Source organism: Bicyclus anynana, chromosome 20, assembly GCF_947172395.1.
Source record: "Bicyclus anynana chromosome 20, ilBicAnyn1.1, whole genome shotgun sequence".
Classification (NCBI taxonomy): domain Eukaryota; kingdom Metazoa; phylum Arthropoda; class Insecta; order Lepidoptera; family Nymphalidae; genus Bicyclus; species Bicyclus anynana.
In genome coordinates, this window is record NC_069102.1 from 6026468 (window position 1) to 6044147 (window position 17680).

At 38.3% G+C, this 17680-nt stretch overlaps 1 protein-coding gene across 1 annotated transcript; it reads left to right on the forward strand.

The window, feature by feature from the left end:
* The first annotated feature begins 4888 nt into the window (after positions 1 to 4888).
* LOC112046754 (fibrous sheath CABYR-binding protein-like) lies at positions 4889 to 6735 on the forward strand. The gene has a single exon (XM_024083525.2). The coding sequence runs from the start codon at positions 5281 to 5283 to the stop codon at positions 6733 to 6735; it is 1455 nt and encodes a 484-aa protein (XP_023939293.2). The 5' UTR covers positions 4889 to 5280.
* The last annotated feature ends 10945 nt before the right edge of the window (positions 6736 to 17680 follow it).

Below are 17680 nucleotides of genomic sequence, written 5' to 3' on the forward strand. Positions count from 1 at the left end.
ACTAACATTATACATAACTCTCAGTCAGAGAGGCATCTACTTGTGTCACTTATCGGTTTCGGCATTTTTGCAGCAGCTCTCGGTTTTGATTTTGATTCCCTGATATGACACGAAGCCAATGTGTTTGCTAATTTTTTTTTTTTTTAATTAAGCCAGTTTTTTTCCCTTCCATATCCAAAGGTTTTTGTAAAAACTATTCATAATTTGAAAGCTATCTATCAAGCATGATAGATGACGGTAAGCAAAGATATACTGTAAATATCGCTTGCCTAAAAGTGGCCTTTTTAGTTATGACGAAGGAATCAGAAAGGCTCCTTAAGTTCGCAGCAGCGTGTTGCATAAGCAGGTGGAATGATAGGCCAACTTTTTAGAGTTTATTGGAGTTTACTCCTTACGAATCGATTTTTCAAATATAGCCCCCGGTATTAAAAAAATATTGGTAGTAAAATTCGATGAACGAATGACAGCGTTACGTTTTTTGTGCGCAATCTATTCTGCGCACCTTACACCGCGCGTACGCCGCGGCCTGCTTCTCCTCGGTTGCGCACCTTTCACTTATCAGGGGTAAGTATTGAGACGTACATAGTGTATGCTGCGGGGCACATACACATATTTAGACAGTCGATCTGAAAGCTGCCAACCCCGACGACTAGACCTGGCAACATACAACGCACGCACTTTGAGGTCCGACGAAAAGGTCATCGAGCTGGAAGAAGTTATGAGTAAGTTGCACTGGGATGTCATAGGATTGTCTGAAGTCCGAAGAGAGGGGGAGGGCTCGATAATCCTTGAATCCGGCAACATGCTCTACTACCGGGAGGGCGACCAACAGTCCCAGGGTGGTGTCGGATTTATCGTTCTCAAATCCCTCGTGAACAATGTTGTAAAAGTCGAGAGTGTGTCGAGCAGGGTAGCGTTCCTGGTCCTCCGAATTACCAAACGGTATTCGTTGAAGGTTATACAGGTATACGCACCGACCTCGACACATCCCGACGAGGAGGTAGAGGTATTGTATGAGGATATTTCTAAAGCCATACATGCCTCAAACTCTTATTACAATGTTGTGATGGGGGATTTTAACGCAAAGCTGGGCGAACGTAGCGGTTCAGAGTTGAAAGTGGGACGATTTGGGTATGGGCAACGGAACGATAGGGGCCAAATGTTGGCTGACTTCATGGAGAAGGAGGGCCTCTTTATGATGAACTCCTTCTTCAAGAAGCCACCACACAGGAAATGGACCTGGATGAGCCCCGATGGTTCCACGAAAAATGAGATTGACTTCATCTTGTCTACCAAACGGCAAATATTCAACGATGTTTCTGTGATCCATAGGGTGAAAACCGGTAGCGATCACCGAATGGTTAGAGGCACGTTGAATATCAACGTTCAGCTGGAACGGTATCGACTGGTGAAGTCTACGCTCCGACCTACTCGTGCCCATATCCAAAACCCCGAGTCCTTTCAACTAGAACTGCAGAACCGCTTTGATTGCCTAGCAAATTGCGAAACTGTGGACGATCTGAACAACAGGTTCGTGGAAACTGTCCATTCCGTTGGGTCTAAGTTCTATAAGACCCACCGTACGAAAAGAACCAAAAAGTTCTCAGACCATACACTTAAACTCATGGAAGAGAGGCAAGAAATGAGATTGCAGTCTTCAGCAGATGCGTCAAAATACCGACAAATCAGTAGACAGATCTCTAAGTCGCAAACCAGCGACTTGCGAAACTTCAATACCGAGCGTATTAAAAATGCGATTGAAAACAATCGCGGCTCGAAAGTTTTCGCCAGAGATCTGTCTATTGGACAGAGGCAGCTGACGCGTTTGAAGACCGAGCACGGTAATCTGATTTCTTCCAAGCCCGAGTTATTAAGTGAGGTCGAGAAGTTCTATGGACAGCTATACACGACTACCCAGCAGCCTGTTGACAACTTGGCTAAAGACCCCAGAGCCAAGTTGACCCGACACTATACCGAAGATATCCCGGACGTCAGCCTATACGAGATTAGTGTGGCTCTCAAACACCTGAAGAACAATAAGGCGCCAGGTAAGGACGGAATCACAGCAGAACTCCTGAAAGCGGGTGGAAAACCGATACTTAAAGTCCTTCAGCGATTGTTCAATTCCGTCATTCACGAGGGCACGACACCTGAGGCGTGGCATAGGAGCGTGGTGGTTCTGTTCTTCAAAAAAGGTGACAACACCTTGCTGAAGAATTACAGACCCATCTCGCTGCTAAGCCATGTTTACAAATTGTTCTCGAGAGTCATTACGAATCGTCTCGCTAATAGGTTTGACGACTTCCAGCCTCCCAAACAAGCCGGTTTCCGAAAAGGCTTTAGTACCATAGACCACATATATACGCTGCGGCAGGTTATACAGAAGACTCACGAGTATAACCGGCCACTTTGCTTAGCGTTTGTGGACTATGAGAAAGCCTTCGATTCGGTGGAAACCTGGGCTGTGCTAAGGTCATTGCAGAGATGCCGAATTGATTACAGGTATATCCAAGCATTGAAGTGCTTGTACGAAAACGCCACTATGTCAGTCCGTATTCAGGATCAGACTACGAGGCCAATCCAGTTGCAGCGAGGAGTGCGTCAGGGAGATGTGATCTCTCCGAAGCTATTTACCGCCGCATTGGAAGACGTCTTTAAGCTTCTGGACTGGGGCGGACTTGGCATCAACATCAATGGCGAGTACATCACTCAACTGCGGTTCGCGGATGATGTAGTCATCATGGCACAGACTCTGGATGACCTTAGTACCATGCTCAATGACCTCAGCAGCGTTTCTCAACAGGTGGGCCTGAAAATGAACATGGGCAAAACAAAAATAATGTGTAATGCTCATGTATCGCTCCACCCAGTTATAGTTGAGAACGCTGCACTCGAAATTGTAGACGAATACATATACCTAGGACATATGATCCAGCTAGGTAGGTCCAATTTCGAGAAAGAGGTGAACCGTCGAATCCAACTCGGCTGGGCTGCATTCGGGAAACTTCGCGACATCTTTTCGTCCGAAATTCCTCAGTGCCTGAAGACAAAAGTCTTCGAACAGTGCGTGTTGCCAGTGATGACCTATGGTTCCGAGACTTGGTCGCTAACTATGGGCCTCATAAGAAGGCTCAGAGTCACACAGCGGGCGATGGAACGAGCTATGTTAGGAGTATCTCTGCGTGATCGAATCAGAAATGAGGAGATCCGCAGAAGAACCAAAGTCACCGACATAGCTCAACGAGTTGCGAAGCTGAAGTGGCAATGGGCGGGGCACATAGTGCGAAGAGCCGATGGACGTTGGGGTCCCAAAGTGCTGGAATGGCGACCCCGCACTAGTAAGCGCAGTGTTGGCCGACCCCCCACCAGGTGGACTGACGACATCAAGCGAGTCGCAGGGATTCGCTGGATGCAGGTGGCTCAGTATCGTGATGTTTGGAAGTCCCTACAAAAGGCCTATGTCCTGCAGTGGACGTCCATCGGCTGATATGATGATGATGATGATGATGATCTGAAAGAGTAACAAACTCCATTCGAGCATCGGAGCTGACACACACTTTTTTTTAATTAATTCAGTCAACACGGTCCACAGGGGGTAATTGCTAAGGCATCAAGTTATCTTAATCCGACATTGATAATTTCCAATTTAAGAATAAAATTGTTGAGTAGAGATATCATCCGATCGTATTTCAATTCACAAACCATTAATACCTGCCTGGATTAAGAAGGAGTTGATAATCAAGAGTCACAAAGAAAATAGATAATATTTTAAATAACCATTGAAGATAAAATGAATGTATATAAAACAGAGAAATTAGAAACTCATTCATTGTTCTTGTAGCAACACCAAAAGAACTAAGTAAGTATTGTTTATAATACGTAATACATAACCATCATCATCATTAACAGCAGATAGACGTCCACAGCTGGACATAGGCCTTTTGCATGGACTTCCAAACAAAACAGTCTCTAGTTGCCAGCATCCAGCGGCTCTCTGCAACCCACTTAATGTCCTCAGTCCACCTAGTGGGGGATCCATCAACACTTCACATTCTATTCATATATCTGACGGTTTCTACACGGCACCGTACCGGAACGCTAATTCACCCAGCGGTACGCCCGTAGGGTAGTAAATAGCCTACCACTCAACGAGAGTCTATTTAAAAAATATTAAATCTTAAACTGACCGGTATCCTTAATCGAACCCAGAATCTCTTGACTCCCAAAGATTTATTGGCTTTTATCTGGTAATAGGTAGGTACATTATAAAACCGTTTAACTTAAAAATATTTTTTTACTTATATATGTTATCATCAAGTTTTTAATATTATCCATTCTTTAAATAGGTACCCAAATTAAAAAGTGGTTCATTATGTCTAGTTTGACAATTTGTTGAACCCCACCATACATCATCCTAAAAAATATGTAACTATTTCATAATTTTGTTACCAGCCATATTTAATTTGTTTTATTTTTCATATTGCATATTATGTCACCGTTAGATTGTAATATACGTTAGTTTATATTCTCACTCGTGATATCTACCGTCATATTGTGAACTAAAAATACTGATTACAATTTAACGTGTTATTTTTCGGTATATTATAATCTATCGTAAAATTGACAATCAGAATAAATTTACCACAGAGTTACAAAAATATTACAGCGGAAATAATAAAAATAGTAAAAAATTACAATGGACAAAACAAAGAAAAAAGAAAAAGAAAGAAAATCTCAGTGCGTTTCCTAATTTTTTTAAACACTGTTCTTCCATGAGTAAAATATTGTTATTGTTAATTATAAGTATAATTTAGTCAAATCTAAAGTAAGGTTAGGTTGGGTAAGGTAAGAATATGAGTACTCGGGAGAACTGACATATGTGTTTCATTCCTAACTCTATGGACACAGAACGGTCTGCTGTAAAGCCGACCAATCAGGGGAAAGTTCGGCCAGTTATGTAAATCTAATTTGAATAGATTAAAAATTCTCTAGTTATATTTTATTGCGGATTTTTCAAAATATTTTTAATCAGTGTTTTCAATGCTGCTATAATTCATTTTAATGATCTGATTTTTGTTAAACATTACGGATTAAATTACCAATGTATATATACTATACTATTTATATAAATAATGATTAATTTAGAACGTTAAATCGTTAAGTCATTTAAAAAAAAATATTTTAACAAATATTTTTTTTGTAATATTGTGTAAATAATTAAAATAAATTTAATAATATCATTAACAACAAAAATACAGGATTTTGTTTTTATTTGCAGTCATGAAATTCCTGTTGATCGCAGCCGCCATTGTTGCTGTGGCCGTTGCAGGCCCAGCTCGCTTCATTGTCCCCGGTCCCGCCGGACCCGCCCCAATTATTGTTGACGAGTCACCTATCTCTGTTGGACCCGTCATTGTTGACGAATCACCCATCTCTGTTGGCCCCGTTGTTGTTGACGAGGCACCCATCTCTGTTGGACCCGTCGTTGTTGACGAAGCACCCATCTCTGTTGGACCCGTTGTTGTTGACGAGGCACCCATCTCTGTTGGACCCGTCGTTGTTGAGGAGTGGCCCATCTCTGTTGGACCCGTAGTGGTTGACGAAGCACCCATCTCTGTTGGTCCCGTTGTAGTTGACGAAGCACCCATCTCTGTTGGACCCGTTGTAGTTGACGAGGCACCCATCTCTGTTGGACCCGTCGTTGTTGAGGAGTGGCCCATCTCTGTTGGACCAGTAGTGGTTGACGAAGCACCCATCTCTGTTGGACCCGTTGTAGTTGACGAGGCACCCATCTCTGTTGGGCCCGTCGTTATTGAGGAGTGGCCCATCTCAGTTGGACCCGTTGTGGTTGACGAAGCACCCATCTCTGTTGGACCCGTTGTAGTTGACGAGGCACCCATCTCTGTTGGACCCGTTGTAGTTGACGAGGCACCCATCTCTGTTGGACCCGTCGTTGTTGACGAGGCACCCATCTCTGTTGGACCCGTTGTTGTAGAGGAGTGGCCCATCTCTGTTGGACCCGTTGTAGTTGACGAAGCACCCATCTCTGTTGGACCCGTCGTTGTTGAGGAGTGGCCCATCTCTGTTGGACCCGTTGTAGTTGACGAAGCACCCATCTCTGTTGGACCCGTCGTTGTAGACGAGGCACCCATCTCTGTTGGACCCGTCGTTGTAGACGAGGCACCCATTTCTGTTGGACCCGTCGTTGTAGACGAGGCACCCAAACCCGTTGGACCCGTTGTTCTTCCCGCGCCCGCTCCCGAGCACGTACCCACTCCCTTATTCAGCTCTCCTCTGGTTCAGGTCATCGTCAATGTCAATGGCAAGTCAGTTGGATTAAAACCTGAAATTAAGCCAACCCCAGTGATTGTTGTCGAACAGCCTGAAATCGAGCCTACCCCAGTCATTGTTGTTGAGCAGCCTGAAATCGAGCCTACCCCAGTGATTGTTGTGGAGCAGCCTGAGATCGAGCCTACTCCAGTGATTGTTGTTGAGCAGCCTGAGATCGAGCCCACTCCAGTGATCGTTGTTGAGCAGCCTGAGATCGAGCCCACTCCAGTAATTGTTGTTGAACAACCTATAGTACCTGAGCCAGTCCTCGTCGCGCCCATTGAACTGCCTGAGATCGAGCCAACCCCAGTGATCGTCGTTGATGAGAACGTGGTTCCCGAGCCAGTCATTGTCGCTCCCATCGAGGTTCACCCCGTCGTCACTCTCCCCGAGGAGCTGAACTAAACATAAAAGAACAACAATTGAAGAATACTCGTATGAACATCATGAATTTTAATTACGAGTAACGATGGAACAGGAGACAGTTCACGACATTTTTCTACGAAGTACAAAAATTTCAAAAACAGCTGAAATATATTTTTCTAAAATACAAATAACTTGTGTTTTCGTTACCTACATAATTTTTGCCTGGTGGGAGACATCGATCAATAACCAAGCGATGTAGCGTTCCGGTATGTCGTGTAGAAACCGAAAGGGGTGTGGATTATCATCCTATTCCTAACAAGTTAGCCTGCTTCCGTCATATTACATCACCACTTACGATCAGGTGAGATTGCAGTCAAGCGCTAACTTGTAGAGAATAAAAAAAAGCTAACACAATCCAAAAGAACTGTGCATAATGTGCTCTCTGGGGTAAGGGTTTCCAATTTAGGACTGCAAATAAGATATTTTGTGAGGAAGCAATAATGAATGTGTCATTCCCAGAACTCGAAGCTTTGTTCGTGGCTAGTAAACATCTAGCTGGGTAAATTATACTTGGATATCAGAGGAATGTGAACGAAAACAAAGCAACAATATTGTTTACAATTTTCTAGTTAATGCCGATTGGAATACGTCGAGCTAGAGATAACCTCATAGATCATATTTTGCTCTAGACCTTAGACGTAGATTAGAAAATTTGTACCAAGTCATTGATCGAAACGAATACGATAAAAAACAATGTTGTTGCTATTGTTTTTGCTGCTGCTGGCTGATGATTGCAATTTCTTCGGTAAATGAGTGTTGTTGTTGTGAGTGAGAGAGTACAGTACCTACATATTAAGTTTAGCTAAAATTATATCTAAAGTGAATTTATAGTACAAATACCATATTTTTATGTCATATCGATAAATCCCTGTTATTTTTATTCGAAAGCAAAAAAAATAACTAAAATTTTTTAATCGAAATAAAAAAATAAGATAAAGGGTGGTGGGTAAGATCGAAGTAGTTTCTAAAATCGTTTAAATTAATGTCAAACGATATCGAAGGCTACAATATTTATTGTCCTGATGCTTCAGAACTGTCTTTATTATAAAAATATTTTCAAACAACACGTATAACACAAATTATTTGTTTTTTATTGTCTTGCCCTGCAAGGGAAAGATTGAACTAGAAATTCTCAAACTTACGTACGTAAGAAAATGGCGGTCTTATGAATTTTGCCTACATTGGATAAATTACATAAGATCTGTATGATACTTTTTTGTGTTACCCCATTTTTCATCTTCCAGTCACCCTATATGTTCGTATTTACGACAAACATCAAACGCCTCTAAAAAAAGATCTGAAATCTACAAAGAGGAACCTGAAGCTTAGGTTTGCCTATAGGTACTTTAAAAGAGAACACCTGATTGTAAAAAGAATATCTTAGACGTCAATACACTAAAATACACTAAAATGTTGCATGCTATGTGCAAAACATAAAAAAAAATGTCTTATATTTCCTACTGCAAAATTATTATTAAGGAAATTATTAAAATATTCGACACAATGCTTAATTGCTCGTGTACCGTTATACCGTTTCATAATATTTAATAGTAGGTTTTTGAAAAGCCGCTTAAATGGGGATCAGAGATGTACATAAATTAGAATAATAAGCAGTAAGTATGTACACGTCGAGTTATTTCTAGCGAGGTCACGAATATAATAACTTAAAATCGGGAACGGCCATCTTGAAATTACATACTTACCCACTTATCTCGAATCTTAAGATGCTACAGCTAGTGTTGCCAGGTGTACGGATAAAGCTGGACAAGTTAGGCTTTTGTATTCCGTGTCCAGCTGAAATAAACGTGTCAGTTAGACTTTCGTTGTCATCAACCCATATTCGGCTCACTGCTGAGCTCGAGTCTCCTCTCAGAATGAGAGGGGTAAGGCCAATAGTCCACCACGCTGGCCCAATGCGGATTGGCAGACTTTACAACGCCAGAGAATTAAGATAATTCTCTGGTATGCAGGTTTCCTCATGATGTTTTCCTTCACCGATTGAGACACATGATATTTTATTTCTTAAAATGCACAGAACTGAAAAGTTGGAGGCGCATGCCCCAGATCGGATTCAAACCACTGCCACCCGTGTGCCGACCTGTGTGAAGTCTGCGAATCCGCATTGATCCAGCGTGGTGGACTATTGGCCTAACCCCTCTCATTCTGAGAGGAGACTCGAGCTCAGCAGTGAGCTGAATATGGGCTGATAACGACGATATTTATGTCACAGAATAAAGATCATACAGAATGAGCCTTTACAAGCAGCGTGGTGAAGCCGGTGAATCCCATAAAAACCCCGTCACGCGTATCCTTGACATCCGCGATTATATCCGCATATACAAACATTTTTCATAATTTGTATTTGTATATTTCAAAATTTAACACTAACTACAATTACGTAAATGAAAATTATCATCAATAAAAAAATACTCCATCTTATTTCTTTAGTTTAAGTGAACAGTTTTTTAAATATTTAAAAACATAAGACGCCATTTTTCTTGAATAATATTGAAAGTTACTGCATGCAGCGCTTCGTGTCGTACTGACTCGAGAATGTATTCGTTTTTTAATTTCGTATTTGAAGCGGGTACGACACCGTGGTGTTCCGTACGCTCTATCTGCCTATTATTGATTAATCTGTGATTTATGTATATATTATCATGGTTTTTACACTTCCCCAACCCAAACATTACAAACATTAGTACATTGTAGACAATATTTAGGTATTATTTGTTTAAATGAGTTTCGTTGATTACAATGCGATTAAATGAAATTAAGACAATTAGCCACCTTTGTTCGCTTCAGTTTCGACGTGCTAGTGACATATCTAATAGTATAAAAACTTTAATTATTATTAACCTATATTGTTATATAGGTTAATAATAATCAAAGTTTTTATGCCGAATATATAGCCAGACCTTCTTCATTTTAAGGAAGTAGAAGGCATCTGGAGCTTAGACCCACCAGACTGGGTTCGAAACCCGGGTCTGGTATACCTTATGTTAGCTGATAGCTCTATTATTATTTCACCATCATCACTGGGTGCCTTCTTCCAACTGAAGTTTGGCGGGCATGTGCAGAAAACTCTTCCGGTCTTTTGCAAAATTTTAAACCTGTGTGTAGTTTAACTTGGTCCACTCTTTGACATCCACTTTCTTCACTGTCTTCCTGGAACACATTTTCTGGGTATCTTACCTTGGATCAACCTAGGAAACCGTACAGATGCCTGAAAAATGCAATTTTCCTCCTCATGATATGATGATTGTCGAAAAATAGCTATAGATACCTAGGGAATAAAATGAAATATAAATTGATAATCTTAAAAATATTATCTTTTATGTGTCAACCTTTTATTGGACCACGTGTTTTCATAATACCTACAAGGTAATACTTTGATTATATGTATGTGTTTTATGATAATCACTTAAGCCATGATTAAAAAAAGAGTCCATAAAATTTTCGTAAGCTTAATTTATTGAAATGTGTAAATACTAAATAGGTAGGTAAGTCCCGTCTTAAGTCTTAAGTACCGACTTCTCTCTCCGAACAATGAGTACCTACCTAGGTACCTTCTACATACATATCAAGAATAGGGATGATGACAGTTTTTAAAATTGTACATAAATTAAGAGTTTACTAATAGCAAAGCAATTTTGTAAAAGCAACAGGGTATCTGCGATCATTACTTTCGGATCTACAGGGATTTAAAGGGTCAGATTTGCGGCGCTGCCGCGGATCCCTGAAAACGCTCCATACAATATGGCACGATTTAGTGACGTCGTTGGCTCGCTGATCGTTAGGTTTGTATGGACGTTCAAACAAAAAATTTAATAGATTTTGAAATTTTATAATCTTATTTATTTTGCAAATATCCAGACAATCTTTGCTTTTTATGCATAAATTAGTTAACATAAAAAGCAAATTGACCTTATTTACCCTAATGTATCATAAAAATCAAAATATTCAAACCTAGGCATCATCCCCATTGTTATGGATTTAATAAAAAAAAATCTTTATAAATAAAAGTTTAATTTCACCTAAGCTATATTACCTACCTACCAATAAAAATGGTCCCGGGATCTACTTATCTTACACATAAGTGTGAACTTGAAGGTAAATTAGGTAGGTATATATGTTACCGTTAAATTGTAAAATACGTTAGTTTATAATCTAACTCGTAATATTATAATCTACCGTCTTACTATTGTGAACTGAAAATACTGATTACCATTAACGTGTTTTTTTTTTCGGTTTATTATAATCTATCGGAAGTGAAACCGTTAAATTGACAATCAGGATAAATTTACCATAGAGTTACAAAAATAAATTTTAGCTGGTGGGAGGCTTCGGCCGTGGCTAGTTACCACCCTACCGACAAAGACGTATCGCCAAGCAATTTAGCGTTCCGGTACGATGCCGTGTAGAAACCGAAAGGAGTGTGGATTTTCATCCTCCTCCTAACAAGTCCGCTTCCTTCTTAGATTACATCATCACTTACCATCAGGTGAGATTGTATTCAAGGGCTAACTTGTAAACAATAAAAAATAAAAAAAATATTACAGCGGGCACATTAAAAATAGTAAAAAATTACAATGGACAAATCAAAGAAAAAAGAAGTGAGATTATAAATTAACGTATTTTACAATCTAACGGTGACATAAAGCAATCGCGCAATACAGTGGTAACACGTTTCCTTTTGATTTACGTTTTAGGTATTTCTAAACTCTACTAGATATTATTTGTATTCTGTATACTTATTCAGCATTTGTACTGAGAGCTAATGCTCATTTTAAGCGCCTGTACCAAAATGTATATCAAATAATTCAGACATCATCATTGTTAAATTGATTCATTATAGGTTGGAATTCCATTTTTTTGTCAAGTACTTATGTTTTTTATATTTACACAATTTGTACACCAGAAGACAAGGAAACAAACGAACATAACAAACAAATAAGAAGGAAGACACAAAAAGCGCTTCCTTTCTTTTCTTCCAATCACCCTAAATTTTAAAAAAATATATATTTTTTTTAATTTTAAAAATAATCCGGTTCTCCGACTGTGGAGTTTAGGGACACACCAACTAACCAGTGAAAAGGGCTACAGAGTGAGGAACCTTGTCACACTTCGCTTCGTCTCAAGACACTATTAGTCAGGGATCCGTAGAACATTTTGAACAACTGATTACTATCAAGTTAATTTTTCGTGAGTAGCTTCATCTCGATGAGGCTATCAACTTATTTATTGACGAAAAATCTTGATTCTGGTAGCTAACTGAGTTACTAGGAAATAAAATTTTCTGAGCGTCGGAACGAGATCAAGTACCACGCAATTTGTAGAACATTGTAGCTGTTAAATTGTATAACTATTATTAACTTAATCAACAGTAAAAAACAACAACAGGTTAGTAACTACTCTCCTCCCTACTTGTATCAATGACGAGGTTATTAAATCGAGATGAAGTACTCACGAAAAAATAATTTAATAGTAATCAGTTGTACAAAATGTTCTACGGATCCCTCCCGGACTTTACCATCTGGGATCCGTAGAACATGTTTACAATTTCTTTGTAAAACAATGTTTGTTGAAGCGATGTTAGGAATATTACGTTACGGCTGACAGTTAAAATTATGACATATCTTGACGTGTCAAAAACTCTCTTCCAAGTACGCCCGCTTCCATCTTAGATTGCATCGTAAGATCGCAATCAAGGACTAATTTGTCATAGAATAATTAAATAAAATGAAAAAATTGTCAGCTGCAATTGCATTGGTATGTTGAGGAATACCTCTCGAATATTTCTTACAAAATATACCATGATAAAGTAAATCCCACATGTTACAGAAAATATACAAGCAACAAACAACAACAAAACCCGACTGCGTTAGTATATAAACTGAAGCCATGCCATGGGAACTTAGAAGAACGTGAAATCTTTATGAAGCAGCGTCATCTACATTCTAGATTTAAGATTCCAGGATAGTAAATTCAATGACTTATGGTGTGTATGTAATAAAATGTTTTTAGAGATTGAAACCGTATAAGCACGGAAAAAAAAGCGAAAAAAAAAAAGAATTGTTTTTCCTTTTAATTATTTTTTTTAATTATATTTTCGCGTAATAGGAAGAATGTGTTTGTATTTCTAAAGTAAAGGGATTATTAAAGAAAGACAGTAAGTGTACATTAATTTCAACGACGTTCCACATAGTCATTTGGCCTAGTGGTGTATAACAAAGGTACGATTCCAATAATACACTGTAATCTTTGGGCTGACGTTCCTAGCTCGGGGACTATAAGTGCTATAAGCTTCTTTTAGCTGATATTGGTTTTAGCTTTTCGCTATTGATTTTTTTATATGACTGCTATTTTTTTCACAGTCAAACTTTACTTATGATTCTTTATAGTACTGTGAACAATAAATATAGTTTTTATTTGGGGATGACTTACTATATTATACATATATTAGACATACAAACTTATTTTGTACCTGGCCTTACAGTACCAAATAGGCAATTAGTATTTCCATACAAAATTGAGATAAAAAATGAATGATAGAATGATAGAAATTTATTCAAATCTAAAAGATATAGACAGTCAGAACCCTCCTCTTAAGATAGTATGTCATATAATGATATTAATTTATTATGGTATACTTTTTACGCACTTACTAGCGCATGGCATATTGGTGAAAAACAATTTCTGATACCAATTTTTTAACCGACTTCCAAAAAGGAGGAGGTTCTACGTTCGGCTGTATGTATGTTTTTTTTTTTTTTATGTATGTCCAGCGATAATTTCGTCAATTATGGACCGATTTTGAAAATTCTTTTTTTGTTTTGTAGGGTTTACTTCCAGGGTGGTCCCATTTTTTTCATGTCAGGATCTGATGAAGGCATCCTGGAGAAATTGAGGGGAACTTTCGAAAGTTGTAGAGACGGCTAGCACGTTTGTTAGTGTTTCCATAAGGTATTTTAAACCACTACAACTTTATGAAGGTTTGGAGTTGGTCTGATGATGGAGCCGAAACACAGACGATGGAACTCGTCAAGGATTTACAGCAATCACCTTTTGTTTGGGCTTGATTAATTTGTATTGATGAGTACTTTCCACCTATATGGGTTGTGACTGTATTAAGGGTCTGGTGATGAAGACGAGGGACAGTGAAGAGAACTCCTCGACGGTTCACAGTAGCTACCTTGTGTTTGGACTTGATAAATTTGTATTGATGAGAACTTACCACCTAGATGGATTGTGACTGTATTAAAGGTTTGATGATGAAGACGAGGGGCAGTGAAGAGAACTCCTCGACGGTTCACAGTAGCTACCTTGTGTTTGGACTTGATAAATTTGTATTGATGAGAACTTTCCACCTAGAAGGATTGTGACTGTATTAAGGGTCTGGTGATGAAGACGAGGGACAGTGAAGAGAACTCCTCGACGGTTCACAGTAGCTACCTTGTGTTTGGACTTGATAAACTCCTCGACGGCTCACAGTAGCTACCTTGTGTTTGGACTTGATAATTTTGTATTGATAAGAACTTTCCACTTAGATAGGTTGTGACTGTACACACGCAGTGGGTATGCTAACACTAAAAATAAAAAAATAAAAATTTTAATTAAAAAAATTCAACCGACTTCCAACTCAAAAAATAACTTTAACTAAAAAGCAAAAAATAACATCCTACCTATGTGCTACCTTCTGATCAGTTTGAAGGCGGTGCCAAGCCAGTGTCGTGTTTTAATTAAAGCTGTTTCTGGAATAACCACAGAAATGTTGTAGTTTAAACGTATTTAATTAAAACATCACTGGCTTGGCACCGCCTTCAAACTGATCAGAAGGTAGCACATAGGTAGGATGTTATTTTTTGCTTTTTAGTTAAAGTTATTTTTTGAGTTGGAAGTCGGTTGAATTTTTTTAATTAAAATTTTTATTATATAAGTGTATGACTATGCTTGACATTTTTTGTCGTTTGTTTCAAAATTTTTAGCATATTTTGAACGGAAACAGCCTTTGAATCCAGCGTATCTTCAAATATCAATTTGTTATGATTTTTACTAACCATGATTTTCTCGAATATATCTTAAATAATATATGTATCTACCTACCTTGGAAATAGATGTAGGTACATATTACAAATATAATATCTAACCTTTAAGTATAACAAAGAAACAATACAGCGTAATTAAATTTTGAATATTGTTATCGCCGCGTTGCAACGACTTGCGGTACGGACGGCTTCAGTGTGCTCGTGGCATTCGAGCCGTCCATATTTCTTGTTGTGTAATTCTTCATGGGTTACTTAGGATAGGCGGGGAGAGTGACTTAAGTGGAAAAGGGGAGTGTTAGATAACTGTCAAAGGCGCCTTTAACCCTACACACATCGTTTACAAGTGCGTGACTTCACTCAAGGTCATTCTCTACCATTCTAGGGTCTTATTTTGGTTACAGTTTGATTTGTTAATTAAGTTGTCCTGACAAATGTTGTGAATCATACACAGCGTTTGCCTTTATTCGACATTAGTTTTCTTATTTTTGTAATCTTTTCGGAGTCTGCTAAAAATATTTTATATGATACTAGCCAACGCCCTACGGTTTCACCCGTGTAGTACACGTTCCCTTATGAATACGGGATTAACATATAGCCTATGACACTCAAATTTCACAAATAACGTAGCTTTCTAGTGGTAAAATAATTTAAAAAATCGGGTCATACCTACATACATACACCCTACAACAAAACAAACTTTATTTCTTCATAATATTAGTATAGATATAGATAATAATTAATAAAATATATATATATTTTTTAACAAATTATTATCAAACGTCTGTCGGGTCAGCTAGTTATGTTTAGGAAGGTTTAATTATGTAGTTACGTACCTATATGTTTACGTACCTATAATTTAACAATTTCTTAATTGGTTGGTCTCATTTGGTAATTGAAGTCTTTGTGACTTTGGCTTATGACTTTTCCGTTGTCCTTGGCACTTGTCATTTGTAGAAACTATTAAATTATTAGCGTATATAACAAAGGCCTGCAACAGCCAGATATAACTCATTTTCAACGAGCCTACTATGTATCTCGGTGCACCATTTAAATAATGAGTCACCACGTAATTTTTTATCGTATTTTCCCGACTTGAAGTCCGCGTGAAATTCAGTTTTTTACTAATCCCGCGGGAACCATCGAGTTTTCCGGGATGAAAAGTAGCCTATGTGTTATTCCAGAGTAAAATCTATTTCCGTTCCAAATTTCAACCAAATCGCTTCTGTAGCCGCGTAAAAGAGAAACAAACATACTTACACACAAACTTTCGCCTTTATAATGTTAGTGTGAAGTGTTTTCTAAAGAATTTTTCGTATCTGTGACAATAAAAGTAATTAGTAATTGTAAAGAATAAACAACTTTCAACTCTATATCAAGGTTATTAAATTATTTATTACGCTATAGAATAATATATTTCTTATTTTCAGCCAATATCGTAATTATAAATAACTAGCCGACGCCCGCGACTTCGTCCGCGTGAATCTTGATGTAAACTTTCCACTACCCCTATCCTAGCCTATCCCTAGCCCTACCCTACTCCTACCTACCCCTACCCTACTTTTCTGTTTGATTTTTTACACCTTGTGTCCGAAAACCCTAATATCTTACTGAACCCTATTTTTTTCCAAAATAAAATTTAGCCTATGTTACTTGTAGATAATTTAGCTTTCGAATGGTGAAAGAATTTTTAAAATCGGTCCAGAAGTTTTTGAGCCTATTCATTACAATCAAACAAACAAACAAACAAACATACAAACAAAGTTTTCCTCTTTATAATATTAAGTATAGATGTAAGGAGTTTGTAAGTGTGCTATATTTTACATTACACTACACGTATGTTCATTTAGGACACGCCCCCGGGTACGGAGTATTCAAAACTAAAAATTACAAAAGCGAATTCCAGAAAATTCAATATTCCGTGATAGAAACAAGGGCTGACAAATAGCCTTTATAAAATGAGGTAGGTCTAGATATCGCAAGCTCTCAGTTCATTGTAAAGTCCACAAACGATTCTGTGTCAAGTGACAAAGTAAATATAAACAATTTGATTTAATGACGGTTTGTATGTACCTATTCGTATTTGATTCAACTTATTTTTGGATATGTAAGTAAAGGTCTACCTACTTAGTAGGTAGGTACCTACAGCTCGTGCGGATTAATTTGACCCATGGCTCGAATGACGTTTGTACTGGAATTGTATGGATGGGTTTGGAAGCCAGGTGTCAAGTTATTGCGCACGGGTGTAACTATTTATTTTCAGTGAGTTTTTACCCATAAGTAGATAGGTATAGATTGCGCTGGCGTCATGTTAGCTGAATAAACTATACCTCGTAGATCGCAGCATGTTAGTTGAACTATGCACCATAACTTCTTCTTGACGCGTAACCATAGCAAAGATTTTATAAATTACCCCAACGGCCCTATAGGTCGAGGTCTGAGTCTCAGAGGAGACACCCATAGAAAGTCGTCTACTACTCTGCCTCTGCTACAGGCGATGCTTCTGCGCTCGTCCAAAACCCCCGGTGACGCCGCTGAGGTTCCATAGGAGCCTACGGCACTTACACAATCAGAAAAATGTGGTACATACTTGTACATATGTTTTCTGTGGTAGGTGTAGGTATATTTGCTACTGAATATTTCTTAAATAATTCTAACCTTTGGCCCAGCGCCTTTAGCACTTATTTACTTATATAACATTAATTACGTAACTAATATAGATAATTGCAATCATAATAGTTTACACATTCAACTGCACTATTGCCCTTGTCCTTGTCTAATGACAGTTGGTTAATCAATTTATTATTAACAATATTTCTTATTATTTATATTAATTTAATTCTGTTTTTATACTATAATCATGAATGATTTCTAGCTAT